The following is a 21695-nucleotide window of genomic DNA, read 5'->3' as shown; positions in this document are numbered from 1 at the left end:
CTAAAACCAGCGATAGAATAGCTCCTCCTGCCCCCTCCACTTCTACGATATACCCAATGCTTCTGGATTCCTTGTTGATTTGCACTCAAGTAAATCCCTTCATTTTTTGATACACACTTAACTTCAGAGACGTTGATAAACTTTCATATTTCTTTACATTTAATGTTCAATGTCGATTCACTTCGATGCACGACGAAAATGCTGTAGGCCCGTGTGCTCAGATTTGGGTGCACGTTAAAGAACCCCAGGTGATCGAAATATCCGGAGCCCTCCACTACGGCGCCTCTCATAATCGTACGGTGGTTTTGGCACGTTAAACCCCCAGCAATCAAATCACTTTAATGCACGTGGATTCACTATATATGCGAAGGGAACGGTGTCAGCAAGTTGCAAAAGCGAGCATGAGAGAAAAGAAGTAACACACAAGGTTGACAGGACCATTCCTGCCTTGCGGGTTACTCTCTTCCGTGTGCTCGCACTCGAACCCTTTCTTTCGCATAATGTACCGCCTGGCCAGAAAAAAAAAAAAACACTTCTAACACCGTAATTTTACTTCCGCTTGTACTCCCAATCATAGGCAGGCAAACTATTCGTGCTGACAACATCGGCGGATGCTTCGAAAGATAAGCAATGCTTTCACCTTCACGAACACCTGGACTTCCTACTATTCCTCGCCCTTCGCCTTGGCGCTATAGACAAGTGACAACGAGACTGTATACACTGCGCCCACCACCCATACCTCCGAGGCCTTTGCCAGTTTCGTTAAGATCCACGACGACGGATGGACAACTTGTGACAAGGCATTTAAACGTTCGCGCGCAGTGACACGCAACGTTCAGGAGTGGCATGAAGTGTACGCAGCCGAACAAAAAAAAAAAAAAAGCGCGATACAGCGGAACTTTGCCACGACGAATTAACAACGGGAGCATAAATTAGCGCGAATAAAGCGACAAGCGCGTACTTGTCGCTTTATCCGGCTGGGCGTATATATACGCCCAGCCGGACATGACAGAAAGCGAGTCGCGGAAAGCTTTTCTTGGCATTGAAGCAACGGCTCTAGCGAGCCAAATCGCCCGTATCCTATCGCTAATGAACGTAGTCCCCCGATTGCGTCTAAGTTTTTTTAAATAAGAAATGATGACCATTCCGTATTTTTTCTGCGTGTATAGCCATTTTAGACGGGAGGCAGAGCACACCAGTGAAATATTTGTAACTTTTTTTTGTATTTATACGTTCTCACTTCGCGTTACTGCACGCGTGAGAATTCATAGGGTACAATGGTTAATGAAACAATTCTTTCTTTGTTTCGGAGCAATGTTTAAATTGTAGATAGGTCAAAAAAGCAGTGTCCCCCCCCCCCTTTTTTTTTATTGTATGTTACGATTACGAGTACGCCAAAGTGGGGAAGAGGTAAACAATAAATTTTGACAACTTGGGCTTTTTAACGTGCGCATAAGAACACGCAATTTATTACTATTATTTTGTTTTTCATTTCGCACTCATCTAAATGCCACCGACATTGGAGGGATTCGAACCCGCGCACTCGGGATTGGCAGCTCAGCGCGCCAAAAGCTGCAGCGGTGGTTTACCCCCTAAGAGAATTATTAATATTTTTAATTTGTTATCCTTTTACCTCGAAGAAGCCGCTACGCCGCGGAGGTCGCTGAATCACACAAGTTACTCGCATCACTCCGAATGAAAACTTTCCGGAAAGCCTTCCGCAGCAGCCACTCAGCCGCGTCCAAGGCCGGTCGCGACGCATGGAGCTCACGGTCACTTTGCGGAGAGTTACCACAATCTCGAGTATCCTCTGCACACCATCATCCACGCTGCGCACCAACCATCGCGTCATCGAAACCCCACATCCACGAGGTTAACCGAAAAACCAAGCGAGCCTCGAAGCTATGTGACTGTGACAACTCGGTACAAATGCAAAGCAAACAGCGTACAAGTAAGTGGAGCACTGTGGGTTTTTTTTTTTTTTTTTTGAGCAAACGTGATTCACGAAGCGCCATTAGAAGCACAAAAAATAACACCTCGAAGGCAGCGTTTCTATCAGCGAGCGAGTAAAAGCAAAGAAAAAAGACAAATGCAGTTTCCATGTTTTTTTTTATATTTTTGTCGTGTGCTAGATCACACATCACTCGGCGCCCCTGTCTTGAGAGAAAGGGGGAGCGGGGTTAGATCTGGCAAAGGCAAAAACATAAGACAACAGAAAACTAGGTAAAAGCGTGAGGAAGCCATCTGGCGGCAGTAGTCACGAACAGTCAAAATGATAGCAAAAATAAGAAAGTAATAAAGGGTAGCGGAGCGCAGGCCACTTTGTATTACAATGTGTACTTGTTTGCACAGCAGTGCAGATACCCGTGCCTTAAAGAAGCGTGGCGAGGAACTTCTTCACATCCTTTTCATGTCAGCGCAGCTCCGAATGTCTTTTTCGTGTTTTTTTTTTCTTTTTATCGTTGTCATTCGCTGGCCGTGGAAATCATACGCTCCGAACTGACAGGCATCAACTGAAGATGAAAACTACAGTTTCAATAATTCCACCGACCGAGCGTCCACACAGATGTGTAGTGGGGAAATAAGAGAAAAAAAAAAAAACAAAGCAGGGTCTCGCACCGCACAGCTGCTGCGTACACACTGTGGAAAAACTGCCTGAGCTAAATTAACTTCAAGGATGTTCAGCCAACGTTATCGGATATACTTAACGATTATGTACTTAAGCTTTACATTACCCGCCACGGTGGTCTGGTTAGGGAGCTCGAATGCTGACCAGAAGGTTGCGGGTTCGAGTCCCGACTGCATTTCGACGAAGGCGAAGTGGTAGACGCCCGGGTATGTACAATTATTTAGATGTTAGTGCGCGTTAAAAAACACCAGATGATCAAAACCTGCGGAACTCTCCACTACGGCGCCCTTCATAATCATATTGGGGTTTTAGGAGCTAAATATTGCCTACAATTATTTAGTATATTTTCTTCATGACCTGATCACGGAACTCCCGCAGTTTCACGACGATAACTGCTCCGAACACGTATCACTGGAATAATAGTACAGGGCGACAGAGCCGTACGGCATGATATAAATTTCACGATTATAACATGCACGCTGACATAGCGTGCATGTTATAATCACGTCAGCATTTACTGACGTACCAGGAACATCCCTACGAGGTTGCCAAATGGAAAGTTTTACTTAACGACGACCCGACTACGTACGGCAATTTTCCATGATTACCATTCATTTCCTCGACGCGTAATGTATGAGTGAAATGAAGATGCGAACGGCTATTACCGACGAGATGATTGCCAAACGATCGCGCACACAAGGTCATCCACAGCGTATTTGCACTGCACGAAAGTAGATAGTCAGGAGCAGCAGAAAGTTGAGGGCTGGTAGAACAAATCAACGATAACCCTTAAATCCCTGCTGCGCAGTTGGTAGGGGAAGTCAATCAATCACACGCGTGTACGACTGAGCTGAAGAGGGGTAGAACGCGCTTTCGAGAAAAATTAAACAAACAACGTTACTCAGACGCACGGCTTGTACGATCGCGTTGTAAATGAAACCGATTGCGTCAACGCCAAGCGGTATAAGACATTGCTCTCGGAAGCGTGTGTGATGATATAAAACAGTTTCAAAAATACTAAGTGTATCATGATATCACGAACGATGCAGAAAAGCACGCGGCAAGGCAGAGCAATCTGTTCATTTGGACCTATCCGCCTCGTATCAGCACAAGGTTTCAATTGAGTGCTGAAATCGTTGCTCGTGTTTACATAATAACGGGTTAAAACAACGCGATGTTGAGTCTAGAGCGACTATCCGGCCTGGACTCATTAATAACATGAAAACATGAAGTGAAAAACACTTCTCGTTTTTAAAGATTGGCGCATCGACGGATCCTTCACTGACACGCGGTGGCAAGCTGGTGCGCCGCAACGTTTTATGTTAAGAACGACAGAAAGAACAAACATATAAGGTGTCCTCTAAGGTAACATTACTTGACGCTTACGCCAGAATACACGCAAACTCGGGTACGTTCCGAAAATGAATCAAGTCAGCTGTTCTCATACTACATCCAGCTACATATTCCTAGACGTGAGAGTCACAGCTACTCACCCTTCGTTCAGCGTCGACTTGTACTTGCAGGCCGATTCTCCATGAAGCCTTCTAGGGGTGTAACGAGCGGTTCCAGGCACGAGTTGACGCGCCGTGTTGCAGTCATACGCCAAACAATGCAGCACTGCACAGCGTTCACATAGTCCACATCCCGAAATCCCCTCGATTGCAACCGGTGGAATGAAATAAATAGTAGTGCTGTGCTGCGCGTAGAGAACACCTGCGAGCGTTGGGTGTAAAACCGTAACCACTCTGTGCTTGTGGCGCTGCAATCGGTAAGTATGGCAAGCAGTGCAATGATATTATGCGTCTTTTTAGATTAGTTCAGAAATTTTCGAATCATTCAGTGTTCACATAAATAAATTACAAAGATTTAAAGCCCAAGAGTATTGTAAACGCACTCGCCAATGAGTTTTCCTGTGGGCTTTGTGAAAACAAGCCAGCGTAAGCGTGAAAAAAAAAACATAAAGTAAAGTTTGTGCAGAGTTTTTAAACGTTTTCTGAATAACAAGTTTGCTTCTAGTTATCTCTTTATTATGGTAACACTTTCAAGATTACCCGACAGAAACTGTGTAGCAATTTAGAAAAGCAGAACCGCGCTGCACAGACGAAGAAAAAAAAAGAGCGGTAAACGCCGGGCAAGCCGCATCGCCATCGCTACAAGCTTTTTCTGCCACCAACAAGACAAAGGTTGTGTTGCATTTGGAGTGTGATCGTGGACAGCGTCTAAAAAAAGTAATATAAAAAACGTGTTTCATGTGAACTGCAGTAGTGAACGCCTGCGCGACGCCAACGAAGAAGCACCCGTGAAGTCAGCGAACGTGTGTTTTTAATTGTGCTCCCGGAAAGGAACAGAAGTCAACAAAAAAAGACACTTCGCGCAAGCATGGCCGACAATCCATTGGAGAACGGTGACTCGGAGGCGCAAGAAAACGGCGATCCTCAGCACGACTCGACTGGCGGTGAGTTGTTGGACGAAACCCTGGGCGACGAGCACAGCCTCGACGACCCTGAGCTAGAAGCGATCAAGGCTCGCGTTCGCGAGATGGAGGAAGAGGCCGAGAAGCTCAAGCAGATGCAGAGCGAGGTCGAAAAACAGATGAGCATCAGCCCGGCCGGCGGCGGCTCGCTAGGCCTAACGCTCGAAGAGAAGATCGAGGTTGACGCTCGCTCCATCTACGTCGGCAACGTCGACTACGGCGCGACGGCCGAGGAACTGGAGCAGCACTTCCACGGTTGCGGCTCCATCAACCGGGTCACCATCCTGTGCGACAAGTTCTCGGGCCACCCGAAAGGGTTCGCCTACATCGAATTCACGGACAAGGACTCGATACAGACGGCCATGGCCCTTGATGAATCCCTGTTCCGCGGCCGGCAGATCAAGGTGATGACCAAGCGCACCAACCGACCGGGAATCAGCACGACTAACAGGCCGCCGCGTGGTCGTTTCCGCAGGCCCGGACGCGGAACGTACTACGGAGGCGGTGGCGGCGGTGGTTACCGCTTTCCGCGACGCGCCTACCGACCGCGTAGGGCGTCGTGGTTCTATCCCTACTAGGATACACAGGTTTAGAGATTGGGCCGTGCAGTGTGCTTGTTCTACTACCCCCCCATTTTCTGTCTATTTGCTTCGTTACACCCCCCCCCCCCCCCTTTTTTTGACCGGCCGTTCCTTTATTCTGTCAGTTGGTAAAAAGCACCCTCTTCCCGCCAAACGTACCACCCGGAACACACTTGTCTCTCCAGTGGCACCGCTCGGAAGTGTTGCACATTTGTGTGGTTTGTTAAGTGCAGGTGGGCTTTTGTCTATCTAGGCTTATGATTCTTCTTGTGAGGGAACAATCGCCGCTGCCTCGTTCTGCAGCGTTAACTTGTAGAAATGTTATGGATTTGGGGCCTGCAGCGCCGTCGGTTTCTTGCGGGCCGAAACTGCGTTTGCACTCTTAATGCGGCGTAGGAAGCTCTTGAAAAAGTCCGGTCACAATCCGGGCAGTCGCAGTGGCACTTGTCGAAAACTTACTGATGGGGGGGGGGGGGGGGAGCACCGTGTAAAGCGGCAGTTGTGCACAGTCGCAAGCAGCGACGCATTTAGAATGAACGCTAGTGATCAGGCGACACTTTAAGGTTTCATTTTCCATGTTGTAATGGGTGCATTAGGTAGTTGCAATGGGCTGCAATAAATTAGCTAAATAGTTCAGCGTCTAAATCTGTGGGGAGGGACGGGTTTTGTTGGAGACATTAGCACAGGTGAGACAAGTGCGTAGTCGGACCTTCAAAGAGAAAATTGGCTTTAAATTGTATAAATCAAAGAGTATCTCTAGTGCACGACGTATGCCCTCAACAGCTTTGTAACTTAAGGTTGGTGTTCCAGACATCATATTTTCTGCTTGAGAGGAAACTGCATAGGGGATCGTTAGGTGACTCGTCACCCTCCAATAAAGCACCTGCCTAGCGACTCCCCTTGTCTAAGCAGTCGCCTTCCTTTGATATACAGGATTGCGTGGCCGTTGTAAGTGGCCATGTGAACCGCGTCGTAAGTTTTTTGTTAATGAATTTTTTCATCGCTAAAAGGGAAGCGTGTATCGCTGCGTGCCAGCGCGCCCTGGTTGATTTAGCCACAGCGCAACAAACAATCCATCTCGTTCGTATCCCTTCTGAAAGCGCCTCAGTTTCGACAGGCAGACTGTGCGCCAGAGTTATCAACTCGTTTTGTGGTGGGTGTTTCACGCCACTTGTTTGTTGTCGCATCACGCTATGTGTTGTTTGTCATTTTGGTTCAGTTTGTCATCTTCCCTTGCATCTTTCTTTCCTACAACTACTACCATTGCTTTTTTTTTACTTTGTGCTGCTTGGTTTCGTGCTATTGATGTGCGATCGTCATCTTCGACTCTGAAACTGGTGAGAGAAGCTTAGAGCGGAAAACTTTATTGTCATTGTGTTCACTTTGCTTGTAAAGTCATTGCCCCATCACTTCAGCAAGAAAAAAAAAAGCATCATCACAACATACAGTGGAGTATGAGAGAGGCTGTGAAGTTACATACAAAAATGCAGTCACCATCGCGTAAAACGAACCTATGGCTTAGTCTTTGCGGTCTTTTGTAGAGACAACAGGCAATGACAAAACTAATATGACCTGGCAAGTCAGGTTGGGGACGTCGCACGCGGCAGTGATTGCAGAGAATTTTCTCATCGGCATTTGCGAAACGAGAGTGGTGTGTCGCCAGTTTCTTTTTGTTGATGGTGAATGATAAAGGGGGAAGAAAAAAAAGAAGGGCCTCTATCGATTCCTGCTGTCATCTTTTGTGTGTGTGTGTTTTTCCATTCTCTTGGGATAGATTAAGGTGCTCTTTTTTATTTTTCACTTATTTTGTTTTTCACTATATTGTATTGTTTTGAATGTGTGCAAACTCTAAAAAAAATATGAATTGCCATGAAAGTAATGTGAAGAAAGTTAAGTTGCAGGACAATGCAGAAGAAAAAAAAATGCAAACTTGAACTTGTACAGAAAGTTGCCCAAAAGAAGCAAATGCGGGGCTTTTCAACCCATAATACAAAAGTTTCATCTTTCAAAAATAAAAAAAAGAAAGTGATTGTGTGGTGGTGACCTGTGGCACGTTGTTGTTTTGCAGTTATTTGCATGGGAACCTTTCGGCTTTGAGAAAATGGTGCAGCGAGCTTTTTGGTACGGTTTAACTGTAACGTGTACAGCGCTCAGAGAATGACGAAGGAAAAAGATGACAAAACTGTGAAGTTGCGTCATTTTGTTTCCCTTTGCCTACAGTTTTGCTGTTGCTGCATTAATATGCTCAAGGAATATCTACTTTTAAGTTAATGGAGAACCCGACATTCTTGAATGCATGTTCCAAACAATTTTTAACAATTAACTGCAGTGTCTCTCGAAATCTACAGTGCAGGTTTCTTAGCTTAAGATGTACAGGTTGGCTGACTGACTCATCGTAATGAATGGCAGCGCACTTTAGGTGAAAGGACATGAAAATGAAAGGCCGTACGCCAGCACTGAACTTCATGCGAATGCTTATTGTAAGAAAAGTTGCTTAAGTAGGCGCTTTGTGGCACGTGTTTTTCCTTACATGTGCACCTGGCACTAAAACGTATACCAAGAACACTACATAAATCAGCTGCAAATAACTCTTGTAACCAAACCATCGCGTGAAATATGGTGCAATGTAATGCATCAAATAACTAGCTGTCTGCCACAGTGTATCAGTGGTTACGGGGCTTAGCTGCTGACTCGAAGGTTGCGGGTTCGAACGCGCGGTCACATTTCGGTGGAGTTGAAATGGTAGGGGCACATGTACAGTGCAATGTCAGTCCATGTTGAAAACCTCCGACAGCGCAAGTTTTGTTTGCGAGTTTTTTACAGTAATTTGTAGCTTTGCATCTGTTAATGCAGATATTATATCGTAAATGCTCTAATGCATCGTATAATTAATCCTAGCAACGTTAATTCAAGATGGATTTCGCATTATACGAAACACTTTCCTAAATGCCATGAGAAACTGGTGCCCCACAGCAGAGCTGCGCTTGAGACTACTTGTGCTGAAGCTTCGGTGACACTGAAACGTGCTGTTTTCAAATAGGATCACCAGCGGGCGATGAAAAATGAAACGATGTGGGGGCTTTGAGCATGTCCCTCTCAGAAAATAGATTTCCTTGCCTAAGCAGCCCAAACCACCTTGTAGTAGCCTGACAACAGAGCGAGAGGGGCGATGAACAATACTCCTCAACGGGTGCCAGTCGGAGTATTGTGCGCACTCTCCAAATGTTTTTGACTTCTGAAGCATCACAAGGGGATTCCTGGTCTGCAAGAAACTACAGAAAATCTTGATAGTACCAGAATACTCGGAGCAGCATGCACCTTTACTTTAAAAACCAATTAAGATATTTTCCAGGCTATGCTCGCCGCTCAAAATCGGTCAGTGGTGGCCCTGCTTGAGGGGCTATCAAACAACTCAAGCACCTCGAGTTTCTAAAGTTGGTATTGGGGGCCATAAAAAGAACCCCAGATGGTCGGAATTTACAGTGCTCTTTAATACGACATCCCCCATAATCATACCGTGATTTTGGGATGTAAAACCGTGTATATTACTTTTATAAAAATAACTAATAATGTCTCTGTAAGGGCAGTAGGTAACTCCTCCACGTCACCTGGACAAATCATTTGTAGATGTCGTCATCGGTGTGTGTTAGCTAGAGCTGGACTGCATAAAGTGGTTCCTCTCAAAGGGTACCCTGTGGCACTTTCTTGTCTGCATTCTACAGCACTGGAATTCATGTTGTGCCGAACACAGAGATAAATGCAGAAAGAATAATGGAAATCGGTACATGGTAATGGAAGTTACTAGTCTTCCATTTTCAAAACGTCGGTAAATGAGGAGGAGAAACATTTTATGGCATTTCACTCTCCCACTGACTTGCAAAAGCCATTTCCAATTACCACGTGCCTCTTACAGAGATGTACCGGACGACTCATCTCGTGGTCACTGTTATGCAGCACTTCTAGCGTTGTTTTCATGTCTTTATATTTTCATATTTTTAAGCGGAAATCATTTTCTATGTAAGGAAATGTAAAGAGTGCCTTTATAATATTTAGTGCACAATAGTGTAGCCTGTCCACGACTGTACGAGTATTGGGAACGAGTTGTCACCTAAAATCAATCAAAACGCATGGCCTGTGTCTTCACTCCCATGTGGCGAAGCTTCACTTCCGATCGCAAAAATAGCTACGGTGCATCGCTCTAGTCTGAAAACGGTGTGGTTTCTCCTTAACATAAAAATTACGATTTCTTCGTTTTGGGAGTTGCCACATGCACAGCAATGTCAGTGCACTGCACAGTTTGTAAAGAAGTAGTGAAAGCAACACGCTTAATTTATACTAAACTGAGCTTCTGCGTGTTCTCTAGCTTTATTGTTGTCCGTTCACCCGGCCCTGCTCTGCTGTATGCTACGTGTCTTAGTTTGCCTGTACAAGTGTGTATTTGCTCGCAAGTAATTTCACAGTCCAAGTATACATGCTTCCAAGCCTCCACTCTTGTTCATGTTCATAGTCATGCCTACTTACATTTGTCTCCTGCCATGGTAGATTGGTGAATATGGTAACATGCTTCAAGGATCGAGGATGCTGGTTCGACTCCCGGCCATGGGGTGTGTATTAGACGGATGTGAAGGGCAGCAGCTCCTGCGTACCTTGATTCAGGTGCACATCGAAGAACTCCAAGGCGGCCAGAATCGGTCCACATACTCCCAGCTGCGGAAGGCCTCACAGTCATAACTTATAACTGAACTATTTGTTAGAAAAACCGAACAGCATGAGAAAGACGCGTAAAAAGAAGGGACAGTACGTGTGCTCTTCTAATGCAGCACCAACTAGGCTTTCTCTTCATCGTATTTCAGTAATTAAGTACTTTTTAAACTCAAACAAGTTCATTGTTTCTTCAGTTTGCTGCCACTCTTGTTTATGATAACGTCGACTCGCTGGCACTAACTCGTGCTCACTATAACTCACAGACTTTTACTTCTGCTCACTTCATTCGGTGTTCCAACAATCGCCATGTTTCGTGTAGTCGCACTCCAGTCGGTGCTGTTGCTGATGCAGACTATTGCTTTTACTCATTCGAGTGGCTCTTTCATGCGTTACTGACTTTCACTTCCACTTCGTTCAGTGCTCTCGCCGTCGCCAATGTACCCTTGTATTCGCTTTAGACGATGCTCTCGCAGTAACCGATTGTTGCTTGTACTTTTTCCAAATGGTGCTCCTGCCATCACCGACTTTCTTCTCCTTGCTTCCATTGATGCTCAGTCACAAACATTCAATTCTACTCACTGCAGTCCGCACTCTGTCTATCAGCGACTTTCACTTAAACTCGCTTTATTTGGTGCGTGGCAATGCTGTATCCAGTGTTGGTGAAATAGTCACAGAACATCGATGAGGTATGCATGCCTTCAAGCACATCAATTGTTGACCATTCTGGGACATCGTATATCCTATATATTTTTTCTAGGGCAACTGAATTGGCTAAACAAGACGCATTAGCAGGTCTCCTGTAATTGGTCTGTAGATGTCTCGAAAAATGACCTGTGGTGCATCTGGGGGCAGAAAGATAAAATATCCAATTTACCCGACCACAAGACCGTTGATTGCTGTACCTGATTGACAATATTTTTGTTACAATTGAAGTATTGTTTGTTTTGTTATATTAAACTATATTACTTCTTTAAAGTGTACGTATAGACCTGCGTTAGTTGTATGCAAGTGGCACGGCCTTCAGGTGATGTAATGATCACATTGCCAAAGCCGCAGTCACATAGATCAGCGATGGTCGACACCAACAAGGACACAACCGACACAGTTTGGCTTCCGTTACCGAAGTTGCAGCGACATACTAATTCACATCGCACGTCGGCCTTGCCAGAAGACAGACCTATACTAATTGTTCTTCAATCACTGCTAGACACACTTCAAGTTTTCATCGGCAGGCTGAAATGGCCACACACTGAGGCCGTACAACAGGTACTGGACATTCTCTGTCCAGTGCTTGCAAGCTTTCAGTAGGCACGACGAACCAACTACCTACGGTGGAACGTAATACACCTGAAATTTGCATCCACTACAGTCAAGCTACACAGCAGTCTAGTTTAAGCTCGCCTGTTTTGTTTTTATGGTCTCTTCTTTCTATCTCTCTCTTTTCATTCCTCAATTCCCTTCCCCCTTGATGTAGGATAGCAAACCGGACACTGACCTAGTTGACCTTCCTGCCTTTCCTTCTACCTTCTCCTCCCATCCTCGTCAGGGCGTCTTGAACAAATTTTCAGCCTGCTCATGCAACCGTGTGCCTAGTTTCTAAGTTGCTAAGATTTTGGAGCAACATAATTTTGCTGCGTACACCTCGTCTCGGAAGCGACATGCAGTGCCACTCGGCGCGGCCATGCATATGCATAGTTACATTTTCGGTGACTTGGCTTGGCTTGCGTATCGAGAGAGTAACAACACCAGGACAAGCCACCCATGACACAGGTGCAGGCAGCCTTGGGCGCAGGTGCACAAAGTGCAGTATAAATACAGAGAAGATGTATTGGGCCACATCATCTCACTGTCACAGCTTATTTTGAAAAATATTGTTGAAAAGCTTAATCTAAATTTCGTTAAGCATAGTTACAGGCACTCTTGCGAAAGCAAAACGATGACAGCTTTCACACATCGCCAGAAGGGCTGGTGACATCGCTATCAATTCTCAGCGTTGCTCGAGGAAAGGTTCATTAGTGAGAGCCTTTCAGGTAGAAAAATACTGCTCATGAAATAACCAAGTGCTTTTGGGATTAACTAGCAACTACAAACATTGTGAAGGGTAAGCTTTTGATCACACTGTAAAGAAATGGGTCGAGAAAGATCAGTTGTATGTTATTTTAAATGCGCCTACGACAATGTAACATGACGCAGTTATGGACACTATGACTGAAGTCAACATTGGCAGCCGCTCATTTAAGTGGATATGCAGCTGTTTGATTGGTAGAATTTTTTTCACGGTCACTGAGGACGATGCCACGTTTTACCATCAAACAGAATTTGGTCTGTGAAGTCCGATGTTATTCCATCTTCTGCTTGTTGGCCTCATCAAATGTCTGCCTAAGACAGTCCACGTCAGGGCTGGAACTAGAAAGGGGTTGAGAGGGTTCCGACACCCCCGAAATTTTTTAATGGGTTAACTTCTCGAGTGATACCGAAGTATGTACACGCCTTGACATCCGCCACCAGTTGCCAGAGTTCGCCGTTCTACACAAAAACATTCCCTGGAAAAAACTCCTGGGTTTGGCCCTGGTCCATGTGTCTATATGCGGACGACATCTGGGCGTTTGCCATGACACGCCTACGAATATAAGCCAGGATACAAAAGGCAGCTACGCTGACCGCGTTGGTCTTGAAAAATCAGTTTAGAGCTGTCACCAGAGAAGTGCTGCCTTGTCGCAATTACACGCAAGACAATGCGGCAGTACGAAATAACGACTAAGTTACTCATATGACTGAAAGCGCTGCTTTTTAAGCATAATCATCTACTGAGATTTATTATTATGGACGCCACACATTTTGTACTCTTGAAGAGACCGCTGATTACCATAGGGCACCTGCTGGAGTTCCTGGGTGGGAAGTTAGGATACTTCAGTACAGTCAATGCCGCGGCTCTACAACGCGTCATTTTTCAGCTTTGTGCTGAATAGCTGTTGAACTAACCTGCGTGTACTCCGTGGGCGGCCAGCTCAAGCTCCAAGGGCGTGCCTCGGTTTTCCGTAATGTGCATTTACAATGGCAACAATTGCCATTGGTGGAGATTGTCCTAGTACCACATACATAACCGCTGATTTTTTCTAGGCACATATTCGACACCTTGGCCTGGTACTTTCTCACCATCTGGCATCCTTACCTGCAGAAAAGCCGCGGACAACATTCAGTCGCATTATTGCTGCCCGTAGTATTTCTCTGCCCTCAAACTACGTATGTCTGCAGCCAGACCTTCCTTGCTTTATGGTGCCTATATTGACCTGAGGTGTACCTCAACCTACATAAAGTTATAAAGAAAACAAGAACGTCTTTATGCCATCAATTGCACTTAAACAGGCTGCACTACTGTGTTTGCATGAGGTGTAGAGTGCTTTTACACTGATGGTTCAGTTGTGGCTACAGGCTCAACTGCTGCCGTAATAATTCTAGCAAGATCACAATACAGCTCAAAATGTTTCACACTACCTCAATTACAGTTGCTGAACTAATAGCCATTCGTGCTGCTCTTCAGTTTGTTATAGAGCAGGCACCTAATTCCTGGGCTATCCTTTGGGATAGTAAAGCAGCGCCCTCCAAAGTCTACCCTCCAGTTTATGTCACGGCTTTCATGAGCAGCTCGTTGCAAAATCAGGCAAGTCCACCAGTGAATAATTAAAAAGGGTACTAAGTAATCATCTAGAGACTGCTGAGTCACTGTGGCATTTAGGGAAATAACCGATTAAGCAGATGCATCTGCCCACGATGGTGTCAGCCCTTTCAAAATTCGACGCTGCAAAAGAAGTTTGTGTGCTGGCTCATCATCTAACGTTGGATTTCTGGTATTCACTGACATTCACAAGGGCACAGCTGCATACTTTACAGCCTGGTATTTAGCCCAGCTTATCGCAACGGGACAGTACCTTGCTGGCCCATGTATGGCTCGAAGTGGCGTTCTCAAATTGCTGTTCAATTGTGGTAGGAATTGCTGGCAGCCCATCATGTGAAGTATGCGGGTGTATCAAAACAGCCGCGCACCTTCTCTGTCACTGCAGCGGCTTCAACTGTGAAAGAGCAGGTCCCTTGGCCTGACTGGGCCAGCTGCGCAACTGCCTCCTCTCGGAGAACAAACTCCTGGGGTCCTGGCCCGCCCGGTCTGCAACACAAGACGCTCTGAGGGTGTTATGGTTGCTGCAAGCAACCGGACCGAGCAAGACGCTGTGTGTGAACAATGTTGCTATGAATACTGATACGATGCTCTGGTCCTTCTCCCCCCACAGACGCACACTTTTTTTTGCTCTGTCACAAACTCCTCTTCTTCACTCTCATTCTCTTACACCCCTTTTTTCCTTTCCTAAGTACAGGGTAGCAAACAGAAGCCTTCCTCTGGTTAACCTCTCAGTCTTTCATTTATCTTTGAGTCTTTCTCCTTTGTCTCTTCAAGGAAAACCGGCTGCAGGCATTCAGTCTTATGCTACACTGCAGTCATACTCTGCCCGCTTCTGCATCGCCCTGAAGCAAACAGAGCCACTATGTTTTCAAACCTTAATTTGTTCAAACGGTCAGTGAAAGAGACTATCAATGGACCCTTTAGGGAACATATTTAAGTCTAAGCATCATATACTTTGAATATATAGTACAATATTCTAAAAGGCAGAACTCTTGGATTTAGAGGCACCACTCAATTAAACCCAGCAACCTTTGGCTTTTGCAACCAGCTTATCTGCATGTGTGCCCCATATTTAGTTGGAAGATAATAGCATTCCCATATATTTTATGGTTACTAGTTTTGTGAGGCAGAATACTGCTGGGTTGGAATGATTTGGAAAGGGCCTTCTTGCAGCACTTGGAGATAACACAGGTTGACGATGATCTTGCAGTTAGCAGTCTACAGCAGAGCTGTAAAGGTTGATGTTTGTCGCGTGTTGCTGAGAGAAAGTTATCATGAACGGTCACACTTCTTTGCTACTCTCACAAAACAAAGGCGGTCAGTCAGCTGGAATGCCTTCATGACGGAAACTGGTATTATCTTCTAATGAGCTCAATCACTGCTGAAGCACTTAATTAGCACAGTCTAAGAGAAGCGTAAACATGTGGCCTCTAATCTTTGTTTGCTGCCTGTTTGTTCCCTTGTTGATGTTTAATTGACCGGTGTTGCGAGTTGTCGTATTGCCAAAATTCTGGCATATGCACTATAGGAGCTTTACAACAGACCTGTTATTATCGAGGTGTGAAAAAAATAGAAGGCCGGAGAGGTACTATAGAAAGATAGAAAAAAATAGAAAGAGCAAAGAAACAAATGAACATAAAGAGATAGAAAGACAAAGGCTCAAAGAATTTTTTTTTAAGTGCATGCGTAGTCATAGTATAGTATAGCAAGTGTTGGGAAAAAAGCAGGTGAGAGGGTAAAAACCTAGCCAAGCCAGTGTTCTGTGGGCCGGCTACATGCTCACCAGCTCTGCTGTGACCCAGCTTTGCAGCTGCACCATTTTTTAATTTTTCAAAACTAACGTTCAAGTTCATGCATGCATGTTTGAAGGGTTCAATGTCCATGCTGTTCTCTGATTCACATATCGCACACCTCCATAATTCTCCGGGAGACAAAGTTCTTTGCGAACGGTTGTACTGATAGCATCGTGTAGAAGCAAAATGTCATAGGTACAGAACACAAAGTAAGAAGCGCAGGTACCCATGCAACTCCTGACGTAATAAGGACTACTTGTTGGGCAAGTCGGTGATTACATAACGTGGTGTTTTTAGTGCTACCTTAGACATATGCACGTGAGAGACGGAGCATTGGCGCACGTCTGTCTCTCACATGTGTGCGTCTTTTGCAGCGCCAAAATCGCCATGTTTTGACGTGATATGTTACTGAAACTGAACTTTACCATTCAGTACAAAGTGTTTATTATATCTGCGACATGCATGTAGTTCTCAATGCAGTGAACAACCTGACTGGCTAAAATTACAGGCAGATAAAAGGAAACAGCGGGGTAAATGGGGTAAAATGGTTGTAGGGGAGCAGAATGGCATTTGGTCAATGTAATTGCAAAGCAAGGGAATAAGCAATGTTGATATGTGCGCGCGATGGGATGACTATCAGGCTGTATTTTTGTCTTTCCAAGAAAGATTTGGCAGTCTTGTGTGATTTAACATTGTAATTTGTGTCGCTAATGCATATTACTTGTCAAATCTGCTGGCTTAATATTTATTACTGATTGCTTTACTTGATGGGAAGGCTCAACAGAATAGGCATTTAACCTCCATTGTGTTAGAACAAAAAAAATACTGAAAAATAGTCATAGGGTATGATGTGCTTGAGCACAAATTTGTAGGGCTAACATTTATTAACGGCTCTCAGAGTGTGATTAGAAAATAGCCCTAGCTTTTGTCATTAAGGCATTCCAGTTGACTGACCGCCTTTGTTTTGTAAGAGCAGCAATGCAAGAAGTGCAAACTTTGTTTGCTGCATTATAAATAAAACAACTACTTGTTGCTAGTACAGGCGAACTTGAAGTATTTGAAATCTGACACTTTGGAAACACGTGAAAAATGATCGTGGTAAGCGTGTTCCTATCAATGCAGTAGGAACAATGTTGAAATAAAACAGAAAAGGCTCATCGGTGCACTTGGGCGTGGTACCCGCGATGCGACAAGTTTCGGGTATCACAATTTTCATTTTTGAAGTCATTGTCTCTTTGAAGAGCTCCAAAAATTTACGTGTCATAGAGTTACATAAAAGTTTGATCTGCTAGGACTTGTTTCCGGCGTCTGAAATATTGTGCGTCTTTTATTATTTTATTTTTATTTATTGATACTGCAGGCCAATATGCTGGCCCATGCAGGAGGGGGAAATACAAAATACAATAACAAGGCATTCACAAAAAGACTAACAATGCAAGAAGAAAACATACAGTGCAAGACGCTTGCTTCGCAAAACAATTTCCACAAGTGATAGCAACGAAAAAAAATCTTAAGACAATAACAGAGCTCTACACAGAGCTTGGGATTCACGACACAATTGTAAGAAATATTTAACACTGATCATATTTATACTAAACATTAAGAGAAGTGGTTTTCCAATTCTTTTGTAAAGTTTTACGATTGTATGACGTGAACAGGTAAAGAGTTCCATTCTTTTATGGTGCGCGGAAAAAAACTGTTCATGTGAGATTTGGTTTTGGCGAATATAGGCGTGACAGAAAAGCTGTGTCTTGTGTCTAGTCAACTGTGTTTAGGGGTACTAAAAAGTGAGGCTTCTGAAGGTCAATTTTCCCTTTTATTGTGATGTGCAGGAACTGTAGGCGACTAAGTTTACGGCGATGTTCTGGTGAACCTATTTTATTGGTAAGCATTAGAAGTGAAGGGGAATGTTCTCTTTTGTATTTTCCGAAAATAAATCTAACAGCCTTCCTCTGCACACGCTCCAAATTCATGATGTCTTTTTTTGGTGTGAGGATCTCATACAACCGCTGCATATTCAAGTTTTGAGCGCGCAATTGCGTTGTATGTCAAAAGTTTTGTACTCGCCGGAGCTTTGCTAAGCTTTCTTTTCAAAAACCACAATTTGCGCAAGGCCGAAGAGCATGTTAGAGATATATGATCTGACCAAGTAAGTTTGTTATTAAACGTGACGCCTAAGTATTTATACTGGTCAACCTTCGTTATTATGGTGTCGTTGAGAACGTAAGAAAATATGCCAGGTTCTTTTTTTCTTGTTACTCGCGTCGAAACTGTTTTTTTTTTCTGTACATTTATTTTCATTCCCCAAAGTCTACACCACTCTGAAATACTTGTGACTGATTGCTGCAAGCTTTGGTGATCATTCTGCGAGGTAACTTCTTTAAATATGACACAGTCATCCGCAAATAAATTTACATGCACGTCACTAGGGAGTTTTTCCGAGATATCATTTATATAGATCAAGAATAGATCTCCATCATGAAAAAGGGCAGCATTTGAAATTCACAACTGTAACGTAAACGTTTAAACACCGGCGACGAGTACAGCATTTCTTACGACCAACGAAGGCTCTCTTTTTCGCAAAACAGCGTTCACGCACAAACGCATCTTATTACAGCCAAAAATCGTAGAATTCATTTTTGGCTTTGCAAAGTGCGGATACGACTGCAGCGCTAATGTAAGGTGCAGCGGATTTCATGATTGTAAATTTGTACTGCGGCGGCTAGTAGTGGTTTTACTATTCTTCAACATGTCTAAAGTCGTGCGTGAGAAAGGGCACTATAATGGCGAGGAGGCGCCTCGCCGGCTGACTTCGGCCAGGCGGCCTGGTTGGCTTGGCAACCGGTCTTCCCCTCCCGCAACCCTCCCGTCTCCTGGTTTCGTACGGCGTGTCTTGCGCGCTCTATTGCGCCTATTTTGATGCACGACGGCGGCACAGCGCCGCGGTTCAGTGCGGCAGGATCGACTAGAGCACGAAGGCAGCCGCCGGGGTCTTCATCGCCAGTCAGCTGAACAGCTGAGAGACAGTACGACGCCGTCTACCTGAAATTGCTTTCGTCGATAGAAGATTGTGCATTGCCTGCTTCGGTGTTACATCTGTGATCACTGGGAGACTGCGGTTTCGACCGAGGTGAGTGATCGGGAGAGCGGTCAATCACTACCGGATGACACGATCGAGGTTGCGAATGTTGCCTTCGATATCGCGGCCGTTGCGTTCAAGTCGCGATGGTTGGATCCGATCGAAGATATTTGCCGATCGCATGTGACGCGTCGCATGCGGCGATCGAGAATTTTCATCTGTGGGAAAATGAAAGTGATCACAGCTTCGATTGACGCGTGCTGAATCGTTAAACCGCTCCACTTTAAAGATATTAGAGAATGTTTCCGTTATTACGTGTTTTGTGATCACAGTTGCAATTTAGGACAGGTGAACTTATGGACGATCTAGTGAGAAAGAACTGCACCGAGGAATCGTTCCCGCGGCAGGAAATAAAGAATAATAAGAAAAACGCGACCGCATTTCGCTGATTGATCTCTCGCGGCATGTCTTCCTCCTTTCATACACGTACATGTTTCTTCTGTAGGAACGAGTGACAGCTTTTTATTCCGCAAAAGACGCAGTTTCTTTTTTCCTTGCTGTGCGGTCTTCAAGCATCGGTTCCCGGTCAGGTAGCAACACACCACCTCCTAAAAGCTAGCGCGTATGCTAGTATCTAGGTAACGGAATTCTCCCACGCGTTTAATATTGATTCGGAGCTCTGCAGGGAAAGTTATGCGTTTTTTTTTTTTTTTCACGCGGTCGTTGCGCAAAAGACCCACTTATAGAGACCAGCTGCGCCGAGTCCACAGCTGTAACTGCACACGACGATGCGTCGCTCAGCTGTCGCTCGACAGAGCTTCGACACTGTGTAGTTTCAAAGTCGTCGGATCCGGGTCATACTCGCGGTGCTGTCGAACTGGCCGAAAGCGCCTTCGGCTTCACGTCTCCTTTCGGGGACGAGAGGAAATTAACCCAGTGACGTAGTCGAGACGTTGTGAAGTTCACGCCAAGAAAGAAGCCGTGCGGGCTCGTACACTCGGGCATTGCGCAATGATGTTGCTGCGCTTCAAGGGAGCGCGATTGTTCGCGGAACGATTTTAGAAGAAAGGAGAAGGGGCGGCGTGGGGGTCACACGGCGCCGTTGCGAAGTGAGCGTTGCGAAAGTTCTAAGCGAGCCACGTTCTCCTAGTCGTGGCGAAGTGCCCGCCTTGTAATGAAGAGCTGATAAAACTGTGTTAATTCTGCATCACTTCCTTATCTTTCGCGCAGGTGGGTTCAATGCTGAGAGCCGGATAATGATATGGGGCTCGATGACACGCTGGTATGGTATCAGAAAAAGGTGAGGACCAAGGTATTAAGAAGAAGATTAAAATATTACAGTGAAAGCTGTGTTGTTTCTCAGAAGACGAGCTTTCTAAATTATATGGGGGACTTCTTAACATTGGCTCACACTACACCCGCGTGATCTGTGTATGTGACAGTAGTTAATTAACTGGCTCACTTAGCTTGACGCTTTCTAGCCCGCTCAACTTACCGAACTGAAGTGTTTCAATTAATCCAGAACCAACAAAAAAAGCTAGAAGAGAAAAATAAATGTGTATCCTTCTATGAAAAACAAGTTTGTCTAATCATATCTCAATTTTCCCCCCAAGATTCAATTGCAGAATCGTAAAGCAAACTGCAGCCATCTGCGATTTGACTAGTGAGCAGTACTAAACGATTACACATACTAGATCGCTGCTGCACGTTTGTATGTCAACATCTTTTTTTCGAGTAATTGGTTTGGAAAGCTCCATTCGAACGAAGCTCAAAAGAAAACAAAAATATATTGCATTTATTTTACAAATGCCAAATTTACTAAGTATTATCTCAGTTACCTCCAAGTGTTCAGTGTGCGAAAAACCGATGCTGGTGGACTTATTTTTCGTATTTTAATTCTTTTAGTTCATGCAAGAAATGTGCTTGTTTCTTCAAGGCCTTGCCGTAGAATACTGGGCATTTTTCGTGGCCATTCCACAACAGTTTGCAATTTGAGCAACGACATTTCGCTCAATGTTTAATAGCCTAGCTCTTTATTATCAAAGCTATACTAGACTTACTGTTGTCAACAAATAGATCCACTTGCTAGCGGCAGTCAATTGCTTAAACTATAAATTACTCTGGCAAGCATAGGCACCTCGTACTGTTACCATTCTATCGCTCATAACCACACGTGCACAGAAGTCATAACAGCAATAAGACAAGCAAATGTTAACGCTGATGGGAGCTGTGAATGATGCAATAGGGCCCTTTTTTGTTGTAGAGGTGTCCCTAACCTCCAAACAGTGTTCGCCTTGCTACAGAGTACCACTGTCTGTAGCGGTGGTTGGCCTAATTGTATCTCGGCATTTCATTTAAGGGCGTCAGCACTGCAGTCGCAAACACAGTATGCGTGAGCATAATGATGACTGTCCAATGTAATGCGTCTCTGTGATGTTGGTGTGAGATTTATTTTTACTTCAGGGGCCTGTATTTTGACTCTAAATCTCTTAACTTTTTTGTTTTATGGTACTACCAAATTTGCTAACAGCACTGACAAGGCTGGCAGCTACACCTTGTGGCATTTAACAAACCACAGTGTGTTGTGTTTTTTTTTTGTGTCACTTTGGTGTTCTTGATTGACAGGCTTGAGAGTTATCTAGGGTAACAGTTATTTTGCTATCAATTCATTGTACTATGGAGTTATCTATAGAACATAAACCACTTCAGGATTAGGTTTGTATGTTTCTGATTCAAGCGAACATCGTCAGATGTCACTGG

The 21695-nt window shown here is 44.7% G+C and overlaps 3 protein-coding genes across 6 annotated transcripts in view; 2 read left to right on the top strand and 1 right to left on the bottom strand.

Annotated features, from left to right (window-relative positions):
- The window catches only part of Lpin (phosphatidate phosphatase LPIN), a 162799-nt gene extending 158540 nt beyond the window's left edge, over positions 1–4259 (bottom strand). The window contains exon 1 of the mRNA XM_075866171.1: positions 4123–4259. The gene's annotated coding sequence lies outside the window, so the exon portion shown is untranslated. The remainder of the gene's footprint in view (positions 1–4122) is intronic.
- A 566-nt stretch (positions 4260–4825) lies between these two features.
- On the top strand, positions 4826–5887 carry Pabp2 (poly(A) binding protein nuclear 1). Its single transcript, XM_075866177.1, has one exon. The coding sequence runs from the start codon at positions 5009–5011 to the stop codon at positions 5678–5680; it is 672 nt and encodes a 223-aa protein (XP_075722292.1). The 5' UTR covers positions 4826–5008; the 3' UTR covers positions 5681–5887.
- Positions 5888–14486: 8599 nt separating this feature from the next.
- phtf (putative homeodomain transcription factor) overlaps positions 14487–21695 on the top strand; it is a 59692-nt gene continuing 52483 nt past the window's right edge. For 3 of the 4 annotated variants that reach the window (XM_075866173.1, XM_075866175.1, XM_075866176.1), the window contains exons 1-2: positions 18796–18986; positions 20166–20235. In XM_075866173.1, the coding sequence (XP_075722288.1) occupies positions 20197–20235 (39 nt within the window). In that variant the 5' untranslated portion in view covers positions 18796–18986; positions 20166–20196. Of the gene's footprint in view, positions 14614–18795; positions 18987–20165; positions 20236–21695 lie in introns of those variants that run through there. The other variant, XM_075866174.1, reaches the window with a different exon arrangement.

Source organism: Rhipicephalus microplus, chromosome 6, assembly GCF_043290135.1.
Source record: "Rhipicephalus microplus isolate Deutch F79 chromosome 6, USDA_Rmic, whole genome shotgun sequence".
NCBI classification, from domain to species: Eukaryota; Metazoa; Arthropoda; class Arachnida; order Ixodida; family Ixodidae; genus Rhipicephalus; species Rhipicephalus microplus.
Note: the sequence above shows the minus strand (reverse complement) of the source record. Positions and strands in the feature narration are given on the sequence as shown.

Bases quoted from the DNA above. Each gene is read 5' to 3' on its own strand.
- Pabp2 (XM_075866177.1), top strand. From the start codon at position 5,009: ATGGCCGACAATCCATTGGAGAACGGTGACTCGGAGGCGCAAGAAAAC.